Source organism: Ischnura elegans, chromosome 1, assembly GCF_921293095.1.
Source record: "Ischnura elegans chromosome 1, ioIscEleg1.1, whole genome shotgun sequence".
Classification (NCBI taxonomy): Eukaryota; Metazoa; Arthropoda; class Insecta; order Odonata; family Coenagrionidae; genus Ischnura; species Ischnura elegans.
Genome location: NC_060246.1, coordinates 55,600,902 through 55,624,561, shown reverse-complemented (window position 1 = coordinate 55,624,561; position 23,660 = coordinate 55,600,902). Strand labels below are relative to the sequence as shown.

Here is a 23,660-nt window from a genome sequence, read left to right as displayed (position 1 = left end):
GCTCGCAAATTTTCTCGAAAAATTCATTTCAGATTAGCGGAAGTTTCAGAAAATTCGGATGTATCCACTCTCCCTCTCTACTGGGCATATACAGACTGTCCCACAGGTCATGTGTCATTTTTGACCTCTAATTTTAGTAACTTCGCATGTAGCAATATTCATTGCCGGCCTCGTTGGAGGCGGGGTAAAACCCGCTTTACTTAATTTACTTACTAACCCGCAATACATTATTTAATATAGAATGCTCCTTTTTAAATTTTGATTGTAAAGGTATGGACAAGCACGTCAACCAAAAATGATAGCTAGGATTTTAAATAAGACATTTATGAAGTCGAAATCATTGAGAAAAACAAACCCCGATAAAAGGCCAAGTAGCGCTGTTTTGGGTGGTAAGGCATTAAAAAGTATACCCCACCATTCCAAAAAAATAGTGTCAATATACATATGATTTTTTAAATAGTTTAAGTAACACATTACCTATATATCGTGCGGCTATATCCGTCGGATAGATAGATCATGATAGGCTGTAGGCTTTTAATTATTCAAGTAGGCTTCCGCGGGGATTATGATGATATCTGGTGATTTTTCCGGGTATTCTTCCGCGTTTATCCATTTTTTGTATGGATAAATGGATATGGATATGGATCGTTTATCCATCTTTTGTATGGATAAATGGATATGGATAAACGCGGAAGAATACCCGGAAAAATCATCAGATATGTAGGCTTTTAATGTCAGCCTATTGATTTACTAACAGCTTAACATCCTATTGAAAAATGAAAATTCCAAGAATTACGTGATTTTTTTGTTACCCGAAATTTTTCTGATCTAGAAGTTAATGGTTGTTTTCATTTTCTTTTTTCAGGCAAATAGACTTCTTGAGAGCAAAACCATAGAGTAAGTATATTACTCTATGGCAAAACCCATGTTTTCACTCAACAAGAGTTTCCTGCAGTGGTTGTCGCCTCACGGCCCGCTTCACCTCTCTCCGGAACTTGAAGAAATAATTGTGCCAGTGTATTTCCACTACGGATCATCAGATAAATAATTCAATTTTCTTTGTGAACAAATACTGAGCAATAGAGATAATTTCAATCATAGCTGTCGTCCCTTTGATAAAAAATAGTATCCTTCGATTTGCGAGACCCGCACTACACAGTCACTTGACTACAAAAAAAGGCCCATTAAATCGAGGAGGATTGACTCATGGCACTCAGTGATTACAGGTGAACTGAAACACTGATGATGGAAGGGATACAATGGGAAATATTTGACAACCTTTCCCCGATTTAAGACGATAGACCGAATCTGATGTCCGAGTTCAGAGAGGAAGATTTTTCACTATTCCGAGGTTACACCAAAAAGCATTCATGCACTGAATTGAATAAAACAGAATCTCCATCAATTTCTTCAATAAATGGCAATGAATTACCCTGTTTACTTGAGAATTTGCGTCAATGAGTGTATTACGTCCGTATCTTCGATGACCACTTAATAAGAATTTACAGTATAGGTACCTACTCCTTTGAAATTAATTCCTATCGATACGTGGATGTGACCATGATCAGGCACCTAAAAATATGACTATGTGAGGAAATCCATCAGTCGTGTCCATTAAACATGCAGGAAGGAGAACATTAATTGAGATATATTATTTTTATGCCTTTTAACGAAGAGGTACTACGAAGTAATTAGCTATTAATTTTCATTTGATTCAGCAAAATAGGTTGCGAGATCGATATCTCCATGAAGAATTCATTACAGCGATATATGTGTATACTGTCCTGCCGCCAGGATTTAATCTTTGAACCTTTCCACGGCCATTAGAATTAATATTCTCACGATGCTGATAGTTATAATCCCTCCGAGAATTTTTCTTTCGCAATTATTTACACGTCGCTGATAACCTCACTTCAACTGAAAATAATGAAGGAGGTAAGTTCGCGACACAAATTAAACAAAAAACTATTCGCAAATGCTATAAAAAGGTTTTGGAATGATGGAATGCATCCACCGAGATAAAAGTGCAAGATTAGGGTACGGGAAAATGCGGAATATTCAATTCTTATCTTTTTAATTAAAGACCTTTTTCCAGCTGTTGGAGACGACCGAATTTCCACATTCATGGAATTAACGTGATTTGACTTCAAATGCAGAATTCTCTTCTAATCACTGAAAAAGTAGCCCTGCAAAAAGGATGAAACTGTATCTTTTTCAGATTATTAAGATAAAGCGAATGGTGAGTCAGTTTTTTCACAATGAAATATACATACATCAAAGCAACGATAAGCATTTTCCGTATGCGCCGTAGTAATGGAGACATTCACACGGAATTAGGTTTTTATTTTTTCTCGATTATCGTTTGAAACAAAAAGTACACAATATCAACCTAAATAAAAAGGTCGGATTATCAATTACGTAATTGATAATCCGACGGAAATGGGTGAAAAACCTCATAGTACTATGAGGTTTTTCACCCATTTCCGTAATCGCAATTCAGTAAAAGAATTCGAATACTGAATTCAGTAAATGAAAGGGAACGAACAGTTTCATAGGCGGATCTAGGGGCACGTTCCCCCCTTCCCCCAGACCCTTAAAAATATGCAAGATATTTAATACGGTACCATTATCATTGCGTTCATGTTTTATTACGAGGTCTTCTTGGGTCCCCCAAGAGCAAAAATCTTGGATACGGCCATACGGCCTTGCTTGTGCCTCCCCCCCTCCCCCCCAGAAAGAAATCCTGGATCTACCCTTGATCAGTTATGACAATAACGGAGTCTTCCACATTCAGCCATAATCGCATGAGTAAAAAAAATGCGACTGTGTTTGCAAAGTTAGGGCGCAGAGAATTTGAAGTATTCAATTCTTATATTTCATGAACTTTTTTCGGGCTATTTGAGCCGACCGTAGCGACACTTTTACGGAACTAACGTGCGTGATTTCATTTTTATTGCACATTATTAGTGCTGTACATTATGTTGTTATCATTATTTTTACGGTATAAAGGGCAGTGATCTGTCAAAATCACAAACATATTGCGTCAGTAATGCAAACTTTTTTATCCTTTGACAAATACATTCCGTTTAAAACTTAGTGGCCCCTGCGCAGACGCCGGTTTTGGGCTTGTTTGAAGAAGTATTGGCATACGGTGCATTAGGCTAGTAGAGGGTTAAATTTGCCATATTTGATTGAAGATTATCCCCATTCGAGGTCTATGCTTGGCTCACAAGGGGAGTGTCCGAAAACCGGGTCTCAGAATTCAATCAAACTTTGAGGAGCAGTAGTCCTTCGGGAGTGTCCGCGAATCACCCTCATATGGGGTTATATAACCAATAGGAGCTTAAACAAAAAACACACTTTAAAGTTACCAGTCAAATGCATTCCAATGTCTTTCGATACGAGTCAGCCTTAGTCTGGCGATTAAAATGCCAACCGGACGTCCTAGGACCAATTCCCATGCTCGGCACTTTTTTTTCATAATGTATTTCTTTTATTTTACAAAAGCCTGCGATTCACCATTATTTTCATATTTCCTCTGAAAATTTTATTTTACTGCGTTGAAGATGTTTTTGCCTATACGCTTCGCCCCCCCCCCCATCCGAAGCTCCCCCACCTCAGTCACTTTCCCCTCCACTCGCTCCAATATCTGGTGTACTATACTCTATTGTACTATACTCTGGTGTATCCATGCACATGTACATAGGTGTTTGATTTTTGTATTTTTTTCTCAAGCATCATTTAAAACAATAAGTACACCAGAGAGCAATATCTTGCATAATTTATGGTCCCTCGATACATAGTTGTTATGGATAATCAGCAGCCCGAACAAAAATTGTAAGCCCAAGGCAACAGAGTTAACTCACACCGTGTGGGGCAAGTTTACTTAGCATCTTGGAGCACCATTTACACATCTTAATTATTTCTGGCAATTTTTTTTATCAATGATGAAAGTGTATTCTAAAATTCCTGGGCAAAAAGTAATCCTACTCTTATATGGACATACAGGTAGCATAAATGTGAAAAAGTGAAATATTTTACTTGAAAGATGCAAGTGAAGGCAATTTCAAGCAAAAAAGATTATTATTTTCAGTAATGACTAAAATTTGGAAATCAGAGCCTATATGTACGACCAAGTTGAATATGATTAATACTACACAAGAAAGGCATCATGTGTGTGAACGTGCCCAAGGGTGGATCCAGGATTTTTTTCTGGGCACAAGGGTCTGATAGGCAAACGGTATTCTCATATTTGAGATTAAAAGCCACATACAACAATTAATGTATGAAATATTGTCTTTATTTTCATATGAATGATAATTCTTCACAAAAAGTTTAGATAGATACAAAATTTGAAAAGGCCGTTTTACACAGGGCACGGGAACGTGCAGGTTAGAACGACAGTAATTTCTAAAATGGTGTGGAATTGCACAAATGCATGAACGAAATAAGAACATGGGCTAATTGGCTATCTCAGGTCCACATATTCTTTCATGTGTTCTTGCAATTCACTGCTTTACATGGCACAATTTTGCCTGCGCTTTCGTACTCACGTCAGATTGTGCAAGTACATGCCTCGTGTTAAACGGCCTAAAGAACAAGTAGGAAAGCTAGACTGAGGGAAATCAAAGAAATGAGATAACTTCAGTACAGGGCGGTATTCATAGAAAAACATCGCAAATAATGTCAACAAAATATATTCTATAAAATTGCATTACAAAAACAGACCAACTTGTTCAATAATTCTCAGAATTGAAACTAAAATGAAATATCAATAAACAAAAGATTCCATACAAATGGCACCAAAAATGGATCCTTAGGAAATATACATGAAATTAAAAACCACATGGATATACCTTTTTAAATGAAGTATAAATATAATGCTTAGCAAATTATATGTTCATAATTCAATGAAATTCGGAGAAAAGATTGCATAACATGAAATAAAGACCAGCTTTAAGAATGAGAATGTGAAACGATGAAAATGAGATCACAGTAAGAGATAATAATGAATGAAATATAATTCTACATAAATATAAAATCAACGTACCAAGACATCAAAAACATGTTTATAAAATTTTTTGTTTTATATCACAGATCCTCCCAAATTTTATGAGCACAATTTTCTCTCCAATATTAGGTATGTATGAGCACAGAAGAAACACAATATGATGAAATTTTCTTCATCCCAGCCTATACAAATGGCAGCACTATAGGTGATTCAGGAAGACCACAAACCAATGGTAGAAAATAACTAGAGACACATTAACCTAACTGGAAGCATAAATATGCACTTCAGTGCTGATAATTATGTCTTTGTAGAGGATTCATCAGAAGGCTTGATGCTGGCCAAAATAGGAACTGTTAAGTTTCCAGTAAAATCACCCAAGATAACAGCAGCCTTAATTGTCCGAGCCAATAATGCATTCCACTCACTATCCTCCATATCTGCAAACCAAAATAATGACAATAAAGTTAAAAATCACCAATGCCCTCCAAAAGAGTGAATTTTATGATGGTCACTAATCAGTATCATGAATCCCGCCAAGATTTCATCGTGATGCATCAGGAAATGTACAGCGAGTTAAAAGTATTTCCCGACAAACGGAGTGGAATACCTATTCGACTTTCATTTGACTTGGCTCAACATATGCTCTTGAATGGAATTAACTTTCTCCATTGTTGTATGCTTTTCTAAAACAACACAAATGAAGATTGAACTTTTGAATTTGAATTCAGGCACCGTAATTACTTACCTGCTGAGGCCTGGTGCGACGCAACTGCATTTTGCATATTGAAACTTAAGAATGAGTCGATTACCATACCACTTGCTCCTTAGTTCTTGGATTAAACACAATATGCTCTCAAGAAATAATTGAGCAAGCTTCACTTCCATGCACCGAACCACCTTACAATGAATGTCATTTTCCCACTCTTGTTAAATTTGTTAAACGGAGGTTTTACAGAATAACGGTACCGTGACTTGATAGTCAATCAACAGTTTTTAGACATGTCAAATATTTACTTCAAGGAGCAAAAATTTTGCACAGCAAGAAAAATGCCAAAAGTGGACTTACCATTGCTAACCAAGTCCCTTGATGCCAAAAATTCTGCAATGAAGGGAAGAATATTTTCCATTATCTTCAGTTGAATGAAGTACTCTTGAAGCTCGAGAATTACATTTTGAAATGATATCCAATCAAGAACATTGTTGTAGTACAGAAATGGAGGTAGTTCCACACCTAGAGAGCATAAGAACAATGTCATACACACAAATAAAATTGCAAGACATTATTGGATTTATCATTCCATTTATCATGGCATGGGTGAATATATCATTCCACGTGAGAATTATAATGGCTTCAGGTAAAGCCTACAGCTTAATAGCTGTTACTATACATTAATTTTTATCGACAAAATGTATAACAAATGGAATAAAAAAAACATAAATGATACTGAACTCTTGAGAAGTGATTTAAACCACATTGTATTATTTTGAAACATAATGAATGAAATTACTACAGTATGAAACTTGAGAAAGTAACTAAGACCCATAACAATATACTATAGAACAGGGTGCTTGCATTTTATGGAACGAATTAGTATCGTTAATTGAGATGTGGATGTATATCATCATGGGTAGGACTGTTCAACTGCACTTGAACTTGGTCATGTAAGTTCAGAAAATGATATTTTCTGATGATTAACAAAAATGAGGGTCTCGAAAAAAATATTTGACAAAATAAGCTATCATTTCTTTGAGAGTGCACATACCTTGAAACACAGATGACAGTGCATATGGATGCCAGAATGGGGACACGTTGGACTTCGAAGTTTCTGAGAGCGAAGAGTAATTTTCACTGTTTTCGTTGATATGATTTTCTGGACAAGTTTTCAAGTTCTTCAAAACATATTCATTACAACCTTTACCCTTCAGTTTATTGAGCTTTTCCTCCAATTCTGACATTGCATCTTTCACATTGCACAATTCGTTAGAAGTAATTATTTCCTTTTTCCCAAATACCCATGCACAATTGGAAATTGAAACATCTAATAGGCCACATAATTCTTTCCCAAAGCTGCTTCCTGAAACCTAAGAGTAAAAAGTTACTTTTTCCACCTACAGTGAAGTTCTATTCAACTTTCAAGCCCTACAATAGAATACTCACCGAGGAGTCACATCTTTTTATGAAATTCTCTTTCATGTTCATTTCTTTTTTGCCAGCCTTTCTACTTGATCCAGTAAGAAAATTGTGACTATCACGTAGCAGCATTAAAATATCATTGTTTCTGAAATGTAATAATATTTTACAACAAAAATTCATATAATAATTAATAAGTAATGGATAGAAAGGATTGAACATGAACAGCAAATAAAAATTTTAATCAAAAAGTTTCTCTGCTTGGGAGGTAAAGTCTCCAAGCTCTCCATGTTCCCGTGAAGGCAACGATAGAAGTAATTAAAAAATCCAGATACATACATACTAAAAGACATTAGTTGCATTAAATTTTTAACAATTAATGGAACACCTAGACTAAGTCTACACACACATTTTCTAACACCTTCTGACATATAAGTAGTCCTAATGAAATGCTAAAAACTAAAGATGCTTGATATATCAAACAGTTTAAAGAAATATACAGTACATGCCATAAAATACCAGAAGCCTTGTTCGCGTATGATTTGAATGGATGATCTTCACAAGCAAAAAAACTATGTACATTTTCGCCATGCATAAAAAAAAGAGGAATGATAATTTTATAATATGTATTTACTTGCTAAATAATATTTTCATGAGTCCTATACTATTCAGGAAATTCTCCAAAATTAAAAGAGCCCATACTTAGGTAGTTGTGTCCTCAAAGCTAACTCTTCACCGAGAAATGACTCATTGACTTTTGAGGATTGAAACAGTCTAGAAGCCAATTTTGAACCTTCTTTGCCAGTCCTGGTATTCCTTAAAGGTTCTTTCTTTGTTTGGCCTAGATTTAGTTTATTTAACTTTATGAAATCCTTATTCCTTCGAGGAGAATCGTTTCTAGTACTAATCCCAACAGTCCTACACTGCATAGAACCCTGTGAATCAAAAGTTCATAATAATATATATTTACATCTCAAGCACCAAGCGTACATTGGCACAATGAAGTTAATCTTTCCTTTACTCACTACATGGATCATTCTTGAAAAATCCAGCAATACTCAAGGAAAACATTTGAAGTTGTGCTCAAAAGTTACTGCAAAAGCAGAACTATTGAATGTATATACATACAATTTAAGGAGTTGTAAATCATGAATACCTTTGTGTCTTCATAACTTTTTCTTTCAGGGGCTTTGCTTTTGCTAATTCCAACACCTTTAGATGGACCTATTAGAGATGGCATACTCTTGGATTTCACCAGGGAATAGTCTTTTTGGTATACTGTTTTTGCATCACTTTTCATTGGTGTTTTCTTATCAGATTTAACACCAGCGGAGTTCAGCCTTTTTCTTGAAGATGGGGCTGTAAAAAAAATTAAAAGGAAAAATGATTACGTGAGGATTACAATATATAGGCCTTTTAGTGAAAATATAAGCAATTCTGTTAGCTGAGAACAGGAGATTATTTCATTCAGAAAAAATTGTAACAGAGAAAGTACAAATGCAAACCAGAAAAATAGCATGTTCTGATTTTACCAGCCGCACTGCACTATGTAAATGATTCCATCATTGAATAGTACATACAGCAGCCTTTTATCAAATGGTCTAAGTGATAACCTTTCATCATCATTCCATGAAATTTTGGCAATTTGTCCCCCTCTATTGACTCTTACGTAAGGCCATTATAAGACCTGTGACATTGTTTTTACCCTATGACAAAACTTGTTTTTAAATCTCATCATGGCTATGCTCTAGATGATTCCTTGGTGTAATGATAATTTTACAATCACTGCACAAATATAGGAGTACTTGTATTTTTTCCAAGATTTGTGAATGCTTCTTGCAGCTAAATTTAAAGTCATTGAGAGGGTACACATATGTAAAAAAAGCCACAGGCGGTGGTTAAATACGTATATAACACATGTGTGACTTCGATCATTTGGATTAAACAGTTCCTTATTATCCTACTCAGAGGAAATCCATCAAATGGTATGAAAAAATCAGGCCTCCAGCAACTGATCCTACTTCTGAACAGCTACTTTTAATGCATGGAAAACGTAAGGAAAATTCTCTTTCACTTTACACTATAGAATTAATCTCTTTTGACAATTTCAAAAACTTCAAGTCCTTTGGAGAGAGAACAGTCATGCATGGGCATCTCATCCAAAACCAAAGGCTTATCTGACATTTCCCCTGGCTATATAACAAATATGAAAAGCAAAAACGACGAAAGCAGAAGCATGCCTTACTCTGTCCATCCTCAGTTTTTGTATTCTGCTACTTTTTTTTTCTTTCTTCACTGAGAGCAAAGACTTGTTAGGTCTTCTTTCATTGGATTTTTTGGTAAAGTAAATTTTATTATTTTTATGGAATACAGCTATCCTTGAGAGGGATGGAAAAAGTGATGGTGTGCTCCAGGTTTAAAAATTGGCCTTTTTCTGAATACCTTACACCAAGAATAAGAAATATGAATACAAATACGTTAATTTAATTGTACAGATACATTACATAGCTTTGTACGATTTTGAAACAGGCCATTTCTTGAAATTTCCCAACTTTAAGCGGATTTCCCACATATTTTCCAGGGTCATTTTAATTTTACTGAATATTTCCGACACATCAAGTTTCGACCAACACCCTCGATATGAATGTACAAGGGTACATCATGATGATTATCATGAATCAAATTAGTAATATAAATTACTCTTGATATCCATACTCAAAGAAGTTGATGATTTTACCTTTCATATTACTGGTCACACAAGCATCAGCAGAAAAAGCTCTTGATTTTCGATGCTGCTTGGCCATGGCTCTATCCCTAACATTTTCAGCTAACTGCAAGCAAAAGATAAGTAAATTCCAACTCACCAACTGTATTTCACTCATCTAAGAAAATTTTGTTGCATTTTTTCCATTGGTATCCTTGACTCATGCAACATTTAGAGGATACCGAACATATTAATAATACCCAAATCCTTGAATTACTTGTTTGAATGCACCAGTTTAAGTCGTTATCCCACATTCAAGGATAAAAATATCAACATACTGTCCGACACTCAGAGGAAAATTTTGAAATACCCCAGTTTATACAGTTGATTTAATTTTTATTAATTAAGTAGGTTAACAGGTTGCGTACGGATGATGAAGATTCTCATCATTTAGGCGCGTCAACCTAAACAATTTTAAAGTGTATCGCAAGCGAATGCATATTGTATGACCTAAATGATGAGAATTCTTGCTATCCGTATTCAACGTGTTAATTTAGTATTTATTCTCAACAAAAACTGGATTGGTGGCAATGAAATTATCTGGAAAAGAAAAGAAATTTATTAGCTAAATAAATAAATTTGTAATTGATCCATATTTCAAAGAATGCATTCAACTGACATCTTATCCTTTCATTATCTTATCCTAGCCTATCTTATTTCCAGTGTCCCTAACGAAAGAGATTTGATGGGCACAACCATGGTTGTTAGGTTACGTACATCTAATAAAATCCAAACCCCAGTGGCAACAATGCGCTACCGGGATTTGGACCAGTAGATTAAGAACAGAATGTTTGAAATGCAAGGGTTATGCGTTGACTGCTTTGCTCCTTTCCATGTGCGGCAATGATTGAGTGAAGTGCTAAAATCATGTTATTCTCGCTCTCTATGTCAATGATACATAAATTCTATTTCACATTCACTAATATTCAATTTTTAATAAAATGTTATTGATATTTTGGTGTGCTTATGGATGAAAATGAATGTATTTTGCAAAAAAAATAATTAATATTTGATGTTTTTAGCATAAAAATATGATTTTCAAAATGTTTCTTTAAATTTAGATTTTTTGACCCCTTAAAAGCCTAGCAGATCCATTTGCACCTAGGCTGTATCTTCATGACTATTAGTGCTAAAACAAAAAAAATTGCATGACTCAGAATTTTACTGATATTAAAATATAAGATTAACACAAAAATTGCAGAAACTTCTTAATTCAGGAACTGCAGGGTTAAGAGGGCTGTCATATTCAACAAAATCTGCCAGTTCCTGAAATACTAAGGTGCGGTTTAATGAAACCCAGAGTGTATTTTTTTGTGTGTTTAATCCATATCCACCCACTTAGAGTGAGAAGATCTTTATCACCCTCCTACCATATCCTTTTTACCTCCAAAATGCCTAAACCACAGTGGTAAAAGCCAGACGGTATGAAAGGTCCTGTCCGAAATCTGTCTCCACCCATGCTTCATTATTTATCATCCAGTTGCCCCGAAAACAACACAAGTTTGGCCGTTTACGACAGGGAGTATTCAACAATTAACAATGATGGATATCAACTTAATCATCCTCTTTAGAAAAGGCCTTTCTATTGTTGAAGGTGATGCAGGCTTGCCCCATGGATCTTGTGTGAGAATGATTTGCGAGGGGTTGCCTGTACATGTTCCCCACCCAAAATTTAATTTAGGTGTGCTGGGAAACTTTATAAAACATCCATATTGTGATAATGATCACAAGCAATCAATAGCCTGAATATGATCAGAATAAAATCCCACTAGTTGCTAGAATTAAAAGTGCTCCCGTAGCTTAGGTTCACATGAATAAATACAGGGTAATTCATTCAAAGAGTAGATAAGAATAGTGCTATTATCTTCATGTACCAAAATATTCTTAAAAAAAAAACTTAATAAGAAGCAATAAAATTCCCACAAAACCAAAAATTAGCAGATCAACTATGGCAGGACATACATGTCAGATTACACGAACATGAATGGAGAATATGGATTACTTGCCATGGATTCTACTTAAAAGTAATAGATTAATGACATACTTGTAATATCTTTGTAATTTCCTCTTCAAGAATGCCTACTTGGATGCAGCTATTCGCCTCCGCATTCCTTGAATCACAGGGGACGTCATCCAATTCTTTTGGCCCATTTTTGTTCACCAACTGACTAGAGGGCACATTCATCACTTCTTTTGCAGCAGCAATTCTTTTCTTACAGACGTCAACATGATACGATGACAACTGAATTAGATTCTCTAACTCAAGAATTAGTCTGTTTGAATAAGAGAGAAAAGCACTAAGTATTAACTGGATGCTGACTGCAGACTACGCAGGCCCCAATGACAAACAATTGTCAAAAAGATCTCACTCATTAACATGTGTGAAATGAAATGTTGAAGTATCCCATATTTTCAGAAAAAAATCTTGAAATCTAAAACCTTATGACAACAAATGAGAGCGGCTACCTACTACAGTTTAAGGTCAATGAGCTCACAGTCCAAAAAGTTATATTGAATTGCAATAGAAAGTTGGAGATACGATTAAATGAAATATATATGGAATAGATCCAAGGGCATTAACAAAATTTTTGTCAAACAACAATCATATCCACAGGAAATGAAATCGCAAACACCAGATTTAAGGGAATCGGCAGGCAGCCCATTTCAACTAGCAGAAAATCATTAACTGAAAGGTGGATTGCAATAATTGGTACCTAATGGGTGGAGATCAACGGATCGAAATATCTACCATTGTTTTAGTCCATGGTTTCAATTTTAATAATGGCCTTGCTACGGTATGAACCAATTTGAAAATACTTTCTCAACTCTCATAGGGTATAGCAGAATTATTTAATCAAAAATTGTATAGATGTTCACTTCGAATGGGAAGGAAATACACCATCGATTGCTGAAATAAATCTCTGAGGGAAATCGCTCTCCTTCGTGAGTACTACTCGAAAAGGTATCACGTGTATGCTGGATCATACGGCAAAAAATGTAATTTTCAATAGCGCCAGGAATTCACTACGTGAACTGAAATTTAAGAATATAAATCTTCCATTTCTCCTCGAAGAATATTCGATCTGCGCAACTTGAGCGCAGACAGCTTACATGAAGAGTTCATGCAGAATTTAAGGTATGTGGCACAAGTTATTTTCACCGAGACACTTGAAATCAAGGGGTTTGTTAAAAAAAGACAAAGTTTAGTGATAGTAACATTTGAGCAATATCTTACCGCAATAACGTCCGGCTTTCGGCCATTGAATTCTTTGCAGTCCCCCCAGCAACTGTAAAGTCAATAATTGTACCACAAGTATAGGATGAATATTATTATAATCTCGTATTCATTCTATCCATCTTTCATGGAAATAACTCAAAGTCAAGCATTCACACTTCTTCACATCTTTGTACAAACACCACGGAATCAGAACCAGCCCGTTCAACCCGCGGATTCAAAATATTTCAAAACATTCGAAACGGAAATCGTACGTCTTTTGTCAAAATTATTTGTCCATATTTTATTTTTAACCGTATTTATTGATAATATTTATCAAAAAAGTTTGAAAATAAATAGAAATGCATTAAGCCGTTTCCGCCCTAATATATTAACAAGAATCCTTCAACGCCTTCACCATACTAGCGAAAAAAAATTCCTCCAACCGCACCACCTCGTGGCAGAGACAGCAACTTCTTATTGAACAAGATACATACGAAAACATGACACGGCTATTTAAATGTGTTTTGTAAACATAGTAAAATGAATTTTATGGTAGAGAACTGCAAATAGCGTTCATTTCTGTATGGAGTTAATTTTGTGTATTTTCCACAGCTGTTGCTACAGGGATAATAGTATTTTTGCGCATGTAGCTCATGAAACGTCATAATTTCAGTTTACTTAAAGAACTATGGCTGGGAAATATACTTCATAATGTTGCCTATAACTTTGATTATCCGAAACTCAATAACTATTTGTTCTCAGACGGGGGTAAAAGCATGAATTCTTGTAGTTTCGTAATTCAATATTGTGTTAACGCGATAGTTGCGAGCAATGATTAGTAGATTAGGGAAAGCTATGTTAGGGAAATATCTGTGGGTGACCAACTCGTTTAGCTGTGGTTTACTACTCGGCGTAGGTGATGGTATCCAGCAATGCATCGAAAGAGAAATATCTGGGGAGAAAGAGAGACTTTATGATTGGAAAAGAACAGGTTGGTACTCAGTAAGTTATATCCTAGATTACCTATACTCATGCTATTTAAACCCTGAATTAAGTAAATGAGGAGTGCGAGGTCATTGTCAATATTGGAATGGGGATTCTCTGCTCCATAAAAAGACTCCAAGACATAAGATACATTAACAAATTTTGATTTTGTAAACAATTGTAATTACTATCATTACAAGTGGTAGCTTGGCAAGCCTCCTATTGACTACTTGAAATTTTACTTTTTCATATGTTTAGCTATTGAGTTATTTTATTAAGAAAAGTAGTGCAATTTGAAGTAATTTGGGATGAAAATTGCGATTCTTAGTGCTTCATGCAAGAGATCAGACAACGGTTGATCCTATGGGTAGGTTTATTGTACTTTGTTTCACTTTTAAGGATTTTTAAATTGTCTGAGTACTTTTAAGTTTAATATCTGCAAACTCCAATGTTGTATCTATTTGAAATGTATGATGGCGAGACGAAAAACTTCCTGTGAGGGCAGATATTTTAGTCATACATTAATCATATCTTTGCTGCTCTCATTCTTGGCCTGTGATGATTTCATAACCCTCGCTTCATATTCCGCTGTAAGGATGCACGTCACTTAATAACTCTATAATTTACTTCTCCTATTCGTTCCTATTCAGTCTCCTCTCATTTTTGTCTCCCAACAAGATGAGTAAAGAATATTTGACAATAAATGTTCCATCTCTTTTGCAGGTCAAATGTTTATTGTTGGATTATCCCAGGGTCCCCCTCATCATATATGGTATACTCAGTTGGATGTTGTATTTCCAAAAAGGAATTTTTCCACAGTTTGTTATAAAATATTGGCTGATCAAATTATTGCTGCCCCATTATTTGCAATGACATTTTTCATTGGAATGGCCCTAGTGCAAGGGAAAGGCTTATCGGCTGGTGTTGAAGAGTTCAAAAAAAAATTTCTTGCTTTATACATGGTGAGTGCATTTGTGGCTGCTTAAATTACCCTGGTGTGAGTTTCCATTATTCTTTCTCACCCCAGTATTAATAAAACTAATTTACCCTTCTTTCGATTTATTCATAATTTGTATAATTTTAGTGTGTTAATTCAATTACATATAAGTAGCGTTCAAACAGGGTATGGAATAGGTGAACTGGACCATTTTAAGAATGCTATTAAAATTACCTTTAATAATTCTGGAGAAAATAAAAGTTAGCTTTTATGTTGGGAAGTGATGACTTTCATTGAGTATGGCTAAAATATATTTCAAGTATAATTATTGCTGTTCATCATGTTGTTTAAATATGTACATTTTTGTTGATTGTCAAATTACTTTACGAGATACATTTTAGGTATTACATACCTAGGTCATGCATACGTAGTACTAGGAATAAGGTGTTGAATGTTAAGTAATGGTTGTACCAGGTCAGATGTTTTGATGTTGGTACTTAGTACATAGTTATTCTGATTTCCAGTTTCATTTGCATCAAGCACATCTGCATTCCTTGACTAGGAATTTTTTCCTGCATGACGCTGACTTAAATCGCAGTTTATATTAATAGTCTCAATTGTGGGGAAGAACTGTGGATAAATAGCCTGCTTAAAAAAATTACCTCCTATCACATTTGAGCAGAGGAACCAATTTAGTAATCGATTTATAATTGTAGAAATATTTGATACATATGTCCCAAATTTTTTAAATTCACTCCAAATTAAATGTGAATGTCTATGATTGTAAGAATTGGTTCTATTAAAGAAGAGGCTATTGACTTCTACTTTTAAATGCTTTTTGCGATATACTTTAGATATTGTTGTTTCCACATTATTAAGAACTTTCACTTGAAATGCTGTTTACGAAGCGGGAATTAGATATTTTAGAACAAATCAATGAGAAGGTCAATTATAACGGAACTTTTGGTTTATACTTAATATATATCTAGCCTATGGAGTTAGTGCAAAAAAAATAGCAGTTGTGGTTTAGTTTTGACAAAATTAGTGTTTTTATGCCATGGGACACATATGTTCTTATGGACAATAAGGGAGTGAGTATTGGTATTATTTCACGTAAATTGATTCGTTATTGAATCACCATCGATATTAGTACCACATAAATGGTAACTGAGGTTGAATGCAATACCTACCCCACATGGAGATGAGTTTTAATTATTGCTTTGTGACCATTCTGGAAATGGAAGGTTTGAAGTAATATGTTGCTTGCAACTTAGAGGTATGGTTTCCAGAATTCCTACAGACGCTTGCATGCAGTAATATGAACTGCCCTCGGCATCATGTTCCCTGGCAGAAGGGAAATTGCCTTATGTTTTGTATGCCGTGTGTTATATCTTGGTGTAGATAGATTTATTAGACACTGCCCCTGGGGAAAATTTACTTATGCTAAACAGACGATGCTGACTCTTAACTATCCTCTGTGGTACAACCCTTCTGCAACACTCCTACCCACGCTCCTACCGTAGAAGCATTTCTTTATTATTTTGAAAACGAAAAGCATTCCTGATGTTTTCAAAACTCTTTTAGGACATTATAATGTCAATTCTTGGCAATATACGGCAGTTGCATGTTAGGATCAGAGGACCAATAGTCCCTAAAACTCAGTCTACATGATAACTCATCACTAGAGATGCGTGAAAATCGCAAATGCAATATAGATGCGATGTGCACAAATAAATGCGACTTAGATGCGATGACTGGACTTTTATGATATTTTTACACAAATTTGCCTTTTTGACGGCAAAATTCGTACATTTTGTGCCGAGCGTAGTTTAAATGCTCTGCTGACACTCACTGCTTACAGCATGTGAGCGACTGGCCAGCTGCTGGTTGGCTGGGACTCTAAGTGGCCGCGAACTAACAGTGGGCACGGGCTAGCTACACCTCCGCCACCAGAATCACTTTTGCATGCTGCTGTTGCTGAACTTCGTAAAAGGCACGAAAAAAAATCCGCTCCTGGGAAGTATGTATTATTTTACCCAATCCCCACCGCCGGGTCAGAAGGGAGTTAATAGCCGCTACCGACAAAAATGTCCTAAGCAACCACGTCTGACTCAAACTCCAGTCTGACTCAACGGGCAGTTTGCACCACGTTAACTGCAACACAGAGTGTATGTTCGGTGCTCACCTCGAATGTGAAGGTCTCGCAGGAGACTTGCATGAATACCACCATTATAAGCATATGGGCAATTTTTGGCCAATCAAACCAAAAAAAAAGAGCTGCAGTTATAGCAAGTTGCAGACCACACAATTTTTGGCCAATCAAACCAAAAAAAGAGCTGCAGTTATAGCAAGTTTGACTTGAGCTTGCCAAAAAGCATCAACCAAGTTAGATCTGCACATGGAGCCAAGTCAAGCTAATAACTTGCACTTGGCTGCTGGTGCACTTTTCAGCCCTGTTATTGCTGGCCAAAAGTTGCAGGTAGGCCTCTACTGTAGATAGAAATACTAAATAAATTTTCCAGTAGAGAGCCTTTAGGGTCTCTACCCCCTCTAAGCCTCTCTCTGTACTACAAGGTTGTGGATGTGGTCTCCATCTAGAAGGCAGGCAATGAATGACATGCTTCTTCCTCACTCTTGATGTGCTGTGATTTTTGAAAGATATGTATGACCAAACAATGTAATAGGTTTGGTATGAGGAGCGAGAAAAAAGGAGGTTAAGATAGGTACAAAGTAAAATGGGGGTCACGGTTCCTCTGAAGAAAAGGCAAAACATATCGCTTTGGCGGCGCCGACCACCCCCTCCCTCCATGGTAAGAACTCTCCTTCCACTTGTGTGGGGTGTTCAGGGTCCTTGACTCTTATTCATTCCCTTGTTGTTTTTTGATTCAGTTCTGTGCAGACCTTCATTTGATGCAGTTGCCTCTGCTGGTTGAGAGATTCTCTTCTTTTTACTGTGGTTTAGTACTAAGAGCAGTAGATGAGTGAATTCCCTTAATTTCAAATGTAGGAAATGAATTAGTGTTGATGCTAACACGATTCTCAACTGCTTCGTTACAGGTCAGCCAACTGAAAGGAATGCCTACAATAGAACCCATTTTTGCGTGTATTTGGGGAAGAATTTTGTAATGAGTTAGTTATCCACTCATTTGGTTTCAAGTTTTAGTCAACTATTGGTCATCTGATCCTGACATGCAAGTTCCGTACATTGCCTATATAATAGCTGGAAGGCATTTTGAAATCATCAGGAACACTTTTAGTTTTGAAAATAATTTTAAAAATGCTTCCCAGAAGTCTAGTCGATTATGATCAAGCTTTGCAAGTTCGCATGTGATATTAGTGAAACACTTTGTCCAGGAGGAAACAAAAAAATGCATAAGAGATCCAAATTCTTTATCTAGAGATTAATGGCTTATAACAAGTTCATGGGTGGGGTCAATCTAATGGACCAAAAATATTATACGTAAAATTGAGAGAAAGGCTAAGATTAATATGTATCTACTTGTGAATATTTTTTGATCTCTTGGGTATTGCTGTAAATAACGCTGTTTATACACGAAGCTACATGAATGCATGAATCCTGAGCATGAGGCCACTTTGCCTCTCCAATACAAGTAAATATTAGCCAGGTTTCTTATTGGAAACTATTCTAATAGGAAGAGAGATGTTTTAGCTGCTCCTGTTTTTAGTAGTAGGAACAGCTAGCACCACAGCCTGAACAGAAGTTACGGAAAATGCCTAGACAAAAGATGTACGCTGATTGTGCAAAACTTGAAATTGAAAACTGAACAACCAATATGTGTGGAATATATCGTTATCAGTTGTATTTATGATTCACCACTGTACGCATTGTTATCACCGTTCGTAGGACCTCAGTCATACGATAAGAATTACATTTTGCATTTTTGACGTAGTTGTTTATTATTAATTTTTTATGGATGAAGTGTGTTTCTTAATAATAGTACATAGTTGAAACTATATAAAGTTTTATAATGAATCAATTACATGAATGGGTATTTGCCACTCTATTGTTATTTACAGTTTGACTGGTGCTTCTGGCCTCCAGTACAGTCCATAAACTTCATGTGGATTCCAGCTCAATACAGGGTCATATATATAAATATAGCTACTGTATTCTGGGATGTATACCTCTCTTATATTAAGTTCTATGTAAGTATTAATGCTTTGAATTACCTATTAAATTAAATAAACTGTTACAGCTTTTGGTAAAGTCTTCTCAGGTTCACAACTGTGTGAATGAGTTACTGGTCACCCTTAGCTAGAAACCCCAAAACTTCATCAACAGCAGCTAACAAAGACTTTGATTTCATGAATGCTTTCTGATTACAATTGGTCTGAGCTGGTGTTTGACTTGGAGGCTCAAATCTAATTCCCAGTAGGTATTGAATGCTGGGCTCTGCTTGACAGAGCTATTTTCAATTCATGGGAAAAATTTTCTGGAGACATCAGACAAGCCTCTTGAGTCCTTAACCTAGCATACCCCTTTTTGCCACCTAACATATATTACTTAACATTCCTAGTCATATGCATTGTTAAATACAGCAACAGATGAAGTTCGCCATGAAAATGAAGTTCTTATGAAAAATATTTGACTTAGCCGGGTTCGAATCCCGGCTAAGTCAAATATTTTTTCATGGCGAACTTCATCTGTTGGTGTATTTAACTTTGCACCCGTGCACATGACTGCATACAAAGTCACTTGTTCCTGCAGTGCTTAGAGCTTTTACTGTTTCTTTTCAAGTGATGATTTTTGGTAGTAGATTTTCAAAATCCAATATTATCATGGCATATTAAGTTATGAGTAAAAAGAAAAGGTCTCTACTGCAAAAGATATACTTAAGTCAAGTCTATAGTCCATTTGAATTATTCATTCAATTGAGCAACCTTATCTGCACATTAAAGAAAAAAATCACCTAAATTTGATGAATATGCGAGTGGTCTAGAAGTAAATTGCAATTGCCAAAAATACTGATGAAATGCCACCAGTAAATTAGTGTTCACTCTTTAACCGGCAGAATCTAACAATAGAAGTCCTTATCACAGGAAGAAATTAATTTTTAAAAATAAAGGATATTGGCTCTATAACCTTCTAACATTTGAATAAATGCCCTTTTAAGCTGAATGGAAAAGGAAAATGCAATTCTGATGTTCATAATTAGGTTAAAACACAGTACTTAGAGAACTAACATGATTTTGAGTTCACACAAAAGTGAACCTGATTTCACTCCAGGATACATGTGAGAAAACAAAGCAAATTGTGAACATGCATTAGTTGTTTTCAATTATCTTAGTTACAGCAGTATGAGCCGTGAATTTTTGGGGTTGGAGGAAAAATACTTGGTACATCATATCACGAATCAATTAAAATACGGAGAAGCTCATTTGGCATGCGTTTTGGCTAATTCATACATGTGCTTGGACATTTTTTCCTTACATCATTCTGAAATGCCTTCCTAATCATTGAAAATATGTTTGAAAAAATAAGGCAAAAAAGTTTTTATTTTTCAATTTGAGCCATTTTAAAGTTTGTATATTACCTTCATTTTTTACCATGACCAATGTATTATTAATTCTTATTCCAGGATCAGCCGAGGCCAAAAAAACCATAAAGTAAGGATAAAATTATGAAATTAAATGAGGAAATAAGTTATCTGTAATTACAAGATGGTATTTATTTTGTATCAAAGTTTGATAAAACATCAACATTTGATTAAAAAGATGGGTAATATTGTTAGTAACAATTTTTACAGTTTGTAAAGCTCTGCTGTATCTACAGTTGTCTCATTCAAATAAATGGATGGACATTTAGCTTGTCCTTACCAAAATGAACCAATCACTTCATCACTAAATAAGATGGGTAGTACTTTATTTCGAATTCTTTCTTGTAAAAAATAGTGTTCCATATTTTGTGACAATTCATTAAATTGTTGGTTTTTTCAAATTAAGCAGTTTCGAGCTCCTAAGGAGATTGAGCTTATTTGACAACTCATATCATGAACATGAGTTATCTAAAAGCAATGTAATATTATAGGAACGTATACTTACATATCTAAAATGTCAGCAGTCACTCAACCTTACACAAAAATATGGCATTATTATTCATTTTCTTTCTTAAGATCCATATTATCATTACTGTAAAAGGAATTTGAAAACACAGCAAAGATGATATAATTTCCACGTGAAAAAAGACAAGCAAATATCCAAGCTGTAAAAATGAGCCAATCAAAATATCTGAAAACTATAATGCCATTTTATTTAAAAAATCACCTTAAACATATTGGTTTGGATCCATAATGACCCTGATTACCTATCTGCATTAAGCCATCATTAAAAAGACTATTCCCTTTAAGTAATTAATAAATTATTATGGAAATGAGCCACATCCAATCAAGGAAATCCACCATATGATTTTTTTAAAATCTCTCTAATCACTGGAAATCTGGCTGGTGTGATAAAGTTGATTGCATGGTATAAATAGTCTTTCAATATGAAAATTTTAATGCTCATAAGTTTAAATTTTAAATGTAAATGAACTAGATATTTTATTGCTCCATGATCAGAATCTACCAGGAAATTTTTAAATAAATAAATTTGTCACCTAAGGCAAAAATTTTGAAGTTGAGGAAGGAAGAGTGAATTTACTCATCTGAGCAGTAAGAATGAAACTGAACTGATACATGAATCATAAATGAATAACATTTTGATGGGAATAGTCGTGGAGTAATACAATGTGACTGTATGGTTTTTTGACTATACATAACAGTGCTTGATTTTCTAAAAATCAAGAGAAAGCATTGAAATAACATGAGCAAATTTCACAAAATACTCAGCCACATTTAAATATTTTAAAGACTTACCAACTACCGCTTAAAGATGGTGAGAAAGATATTTTACAGAAGTAGTGGCTATGAAATAGGCTATATTACAAGGGAGTAAACATACAGCGAAATACCATACAAGCCAACCCAAGGAAAGTATTCATTAAAATTTTCCAAAAAAATATTATATATGTATAAAGGAAAACAATTCATAACTCAATGGACACTAAATAACTGTAATAACGAAATTTTGTCAAATAATGACATAAATAGGCTAATCTGAAGAACTGTACATAGTAAACGACCAAGTCTATTCGGAATAAAAGTTCTCCACCAACACCATTATATACATCTATAGAGATTCAGTGTTACTTGACTCTTATGATTCAAACTTTTCCTATCACCAAATTCATTTCCATCATTACAAAAAATAACAAAAATAATGTACAAAATTTCATTTTCAGTTCAATCCAGGACATTCATTGATAAAAATTACTGGGTCATAATCATTCTGCCACCTGAAGGCCAATCGTACTGCCACCACGCAAGAGGCACATGCTGTGAGTCACTTCTAGAAGACTTTCCATAATTCATTGAATATCAGGCATAAAAATCAAATTCACAGCATTCAATGGTGTGGTTATGTCCTTTCCAAAAAAAAAACTAAATAAAAACCAATACAATAGTTACACTTTGATACAGAAAAAGAAGGGATGGGAAGAGGAAAGCACATTTTCATCACTTAAAGACGTACAAAAACGTAGGATGTAGTAGTAATTTTTTTTTAAGGCGCTGTAGAGAGGGACGGATGGGAAGTGAGCCAGAAGACCACGATACTTGGGAAAGCACTTCAGTCCTCTCCTATAACATCTCCCCTCCCCAACACACTATTGACCAAAAAGTGTTACAAGAGGGCTCCTCAGAAAAAAAAGCTGCCCCACATCCCACCCGTTTCGATCCTCTTCCCCCCTGCTGTCTTGCAGCAATTCTCTACAACAAAGGGGGAGAGTCAACATCATGAAAGGAATGGGTTTGGCCTCTGACTCTCTCCTAGTACACGACTACCACTGGCCGAGGAATTGGGAAGAATAGGCGTTGGCAGCACGGTATTCCCCCAAGGTCTCGCATCGACTGTTGGCATGGGTGAAAATGCATCCTCTCCTGCCATGAATGGACTTTTTCTGGAAATTTGCTGAGGCTGATAAATGACTGATTGCACTGTCGATGAAGGCTGAATGACTGGTGTGGGTGAAAATGGATTAGAAATCGCGGCAGGAACTGAAAAAAAATTTAAATGCTTGATTCAGTAGCCTGTAAGGATTAAGCAACAAAATTTCTATCCACGATGTAATTTTAAAATATTCCATACCACTGGGAGCTGGTAGTTGATGAGGCTTGGATGCTCCAGGAGGTACAGGCACTAGGTTGTCAAGATTGACTAATGATGAGTTCTCCCCTAGGAAGCTAGCAGGGGTCTTCTTTTGGTTAACACTTTTATCTTTCCCTACTGATGGTAAACCATCATCTAAAGATGATAGGTCAAATGGATCAGGCGATGACATACCTGTGATAAGTAGAAATCCATGGATGTGATTCAATTATTTACAATATTTTGTTTTAAAAATACATGATAGTGGTTTTATGCATTATAATTGGCAGTGCTATCAAAATGAGAAATTTAAGGCACAATCCCGGGTGAATTATTGATATAATATTCTTTTATCGAATTTTGCCAAGTGAAATGCTCTCACAAAAAAATTTAGCATAAAACGCAGAACAA

General features: G+C 35.4%; 3 protein-coding genes across 16 annotated transcripts in view; 1 reads left to right on the top strand and 2 right to left on the bottom strand.

Annotated features, from left to right (window-relative positions):
* Positions 1-4,278: 4,278 nt before the first annotated feature.
* On the bottom strand, positions 4,279-13,540 carry LOC124160873. Of its 4 annotated transcripts, none has more exons than XM_046536991.1 (10): positions 13,300-13,540; positions 13,142-13,193; positions 11,951-12,179; positions 9,880-9,973; positions 8,299-8,501; positions 7,845-8,077; positions 7,170-7,290; positions 6,775-7,093; positions 6,078-6,242; positions 4,279-5,448 (listed from the first exon to the last, which is right to left on the bottom strand). In XM_046536991.1, exons 2-10 carry the CDS (start codon positions 13,165-13,167, stop codon positions 5,309-5,311), a joined length of 1,530 nt encoding a protein of 509 aa, XP_046392947.1. In that variant the 5' UTR covers positions 13,168-13,193; positions 13,300-13,540; the 3' UTR covers positions 4,279-5,308. The 4 variants fall into 4 exon arrangements, with proteins under 4 accessions (XP_046392947.1, XP_046392957.1, XP_046392965.1 ...); XM_046537001.1 differs by having other exon boundaries at positions 13,308-13,540; XM_046537009.1 differs by having other exon boundaries at positions 13,322-13,540.
* Positions 13,541-13,605: 65 nt separating this feature from the next.
* LOC124160859 (mpv17-like protein 2) lies at positions 13,606-20,891 on the top strand. The gene is made up of 4 exons (XM_046536965.1): positions 13,606-14,114; positions 14,831-15,069; positions 19,083-19,211; positions 20,645-20,891. Exons 1-4 carry the CDS (start codon positions 13,955-13,957, stop codon positions 20,669-20,671), a joined length of 555 nt encoding a protein of 184 aa, XP_046392921.1. The 5' UTR covers positions 13,606-13,954; the 3' UTR covers positions 20,672-20,891.
* LOC124160807 (epsin-2) overlaps positions 20,710-23,660 on the bottom strand; it is a 38,424-nt gene continuing 35,473 nt past the window's right edge. For all 11 annotated transcript variants that reach the window (XM_046536916.1, XM_046536881.1, XM_046536890.1 and 8 more), the window contains 2 exons: positions 23,250-23,444; positions 20,710-23,158 (listed from right to left, as the gene is read on the bottom strand). In XM_046536916.1, coding sequence (XP_046392872.1) covers positions 22,896-23,158; positions 23,250-23,444 — 458 coding nt within the window. In that variant the 3' untranslated portion in view covers positions 20,710-22,895. The remainder of the gene's footprint in view (positions 23,159-23,249; positions 23,445-23,660) is intronic.

Excerpts from the sequence above, each read along its gene's own strand:
- LOC124160873 (XM_046536984.1), bottom strand. The coding sequence starts at position 13,167 with ATGGCCGAAAGCCGGACGTTATTGCG. Across the intron at positions 9,974-11,950 it reads AAATTACAAAGATATTACAA|TTAGCTGAAAATGTTAGGGA; the intron begins GTATGTCATTAA and ends TTTTGCTTGCAG. Across the intron at positions 6,243-6,774 it reads ACTGTCATCTGTGTTTCAAG|GTGTGGAACTACCTCCATTT; the intron begins GTATGTGCACTC and ends TATGCTCTCTAG.
- LOC124160859 (XM_046536965.1), top strand. The coding sequence starts at position 13,955 with ATGATTAGTAGATTAGGGAAAGCTATGTTAGGGAAATATCTGTGGGTG. Across the intron at positions 14,115-14,830 it reads TTATGATTGGAAAAGAACAG|GTCAAATGTTTATTGTTGGA; the intron begins GTTGGTACTCAG and ends TCTCTTTTGCAG. Across the intron at positions 15,070-19,082 it reads AATTTCTTGCTTTATACATG|TTTGACTGGTGCTTCTGGCC; the intron begins GTGAGTGCATTT and ends TGTTATTTACAG.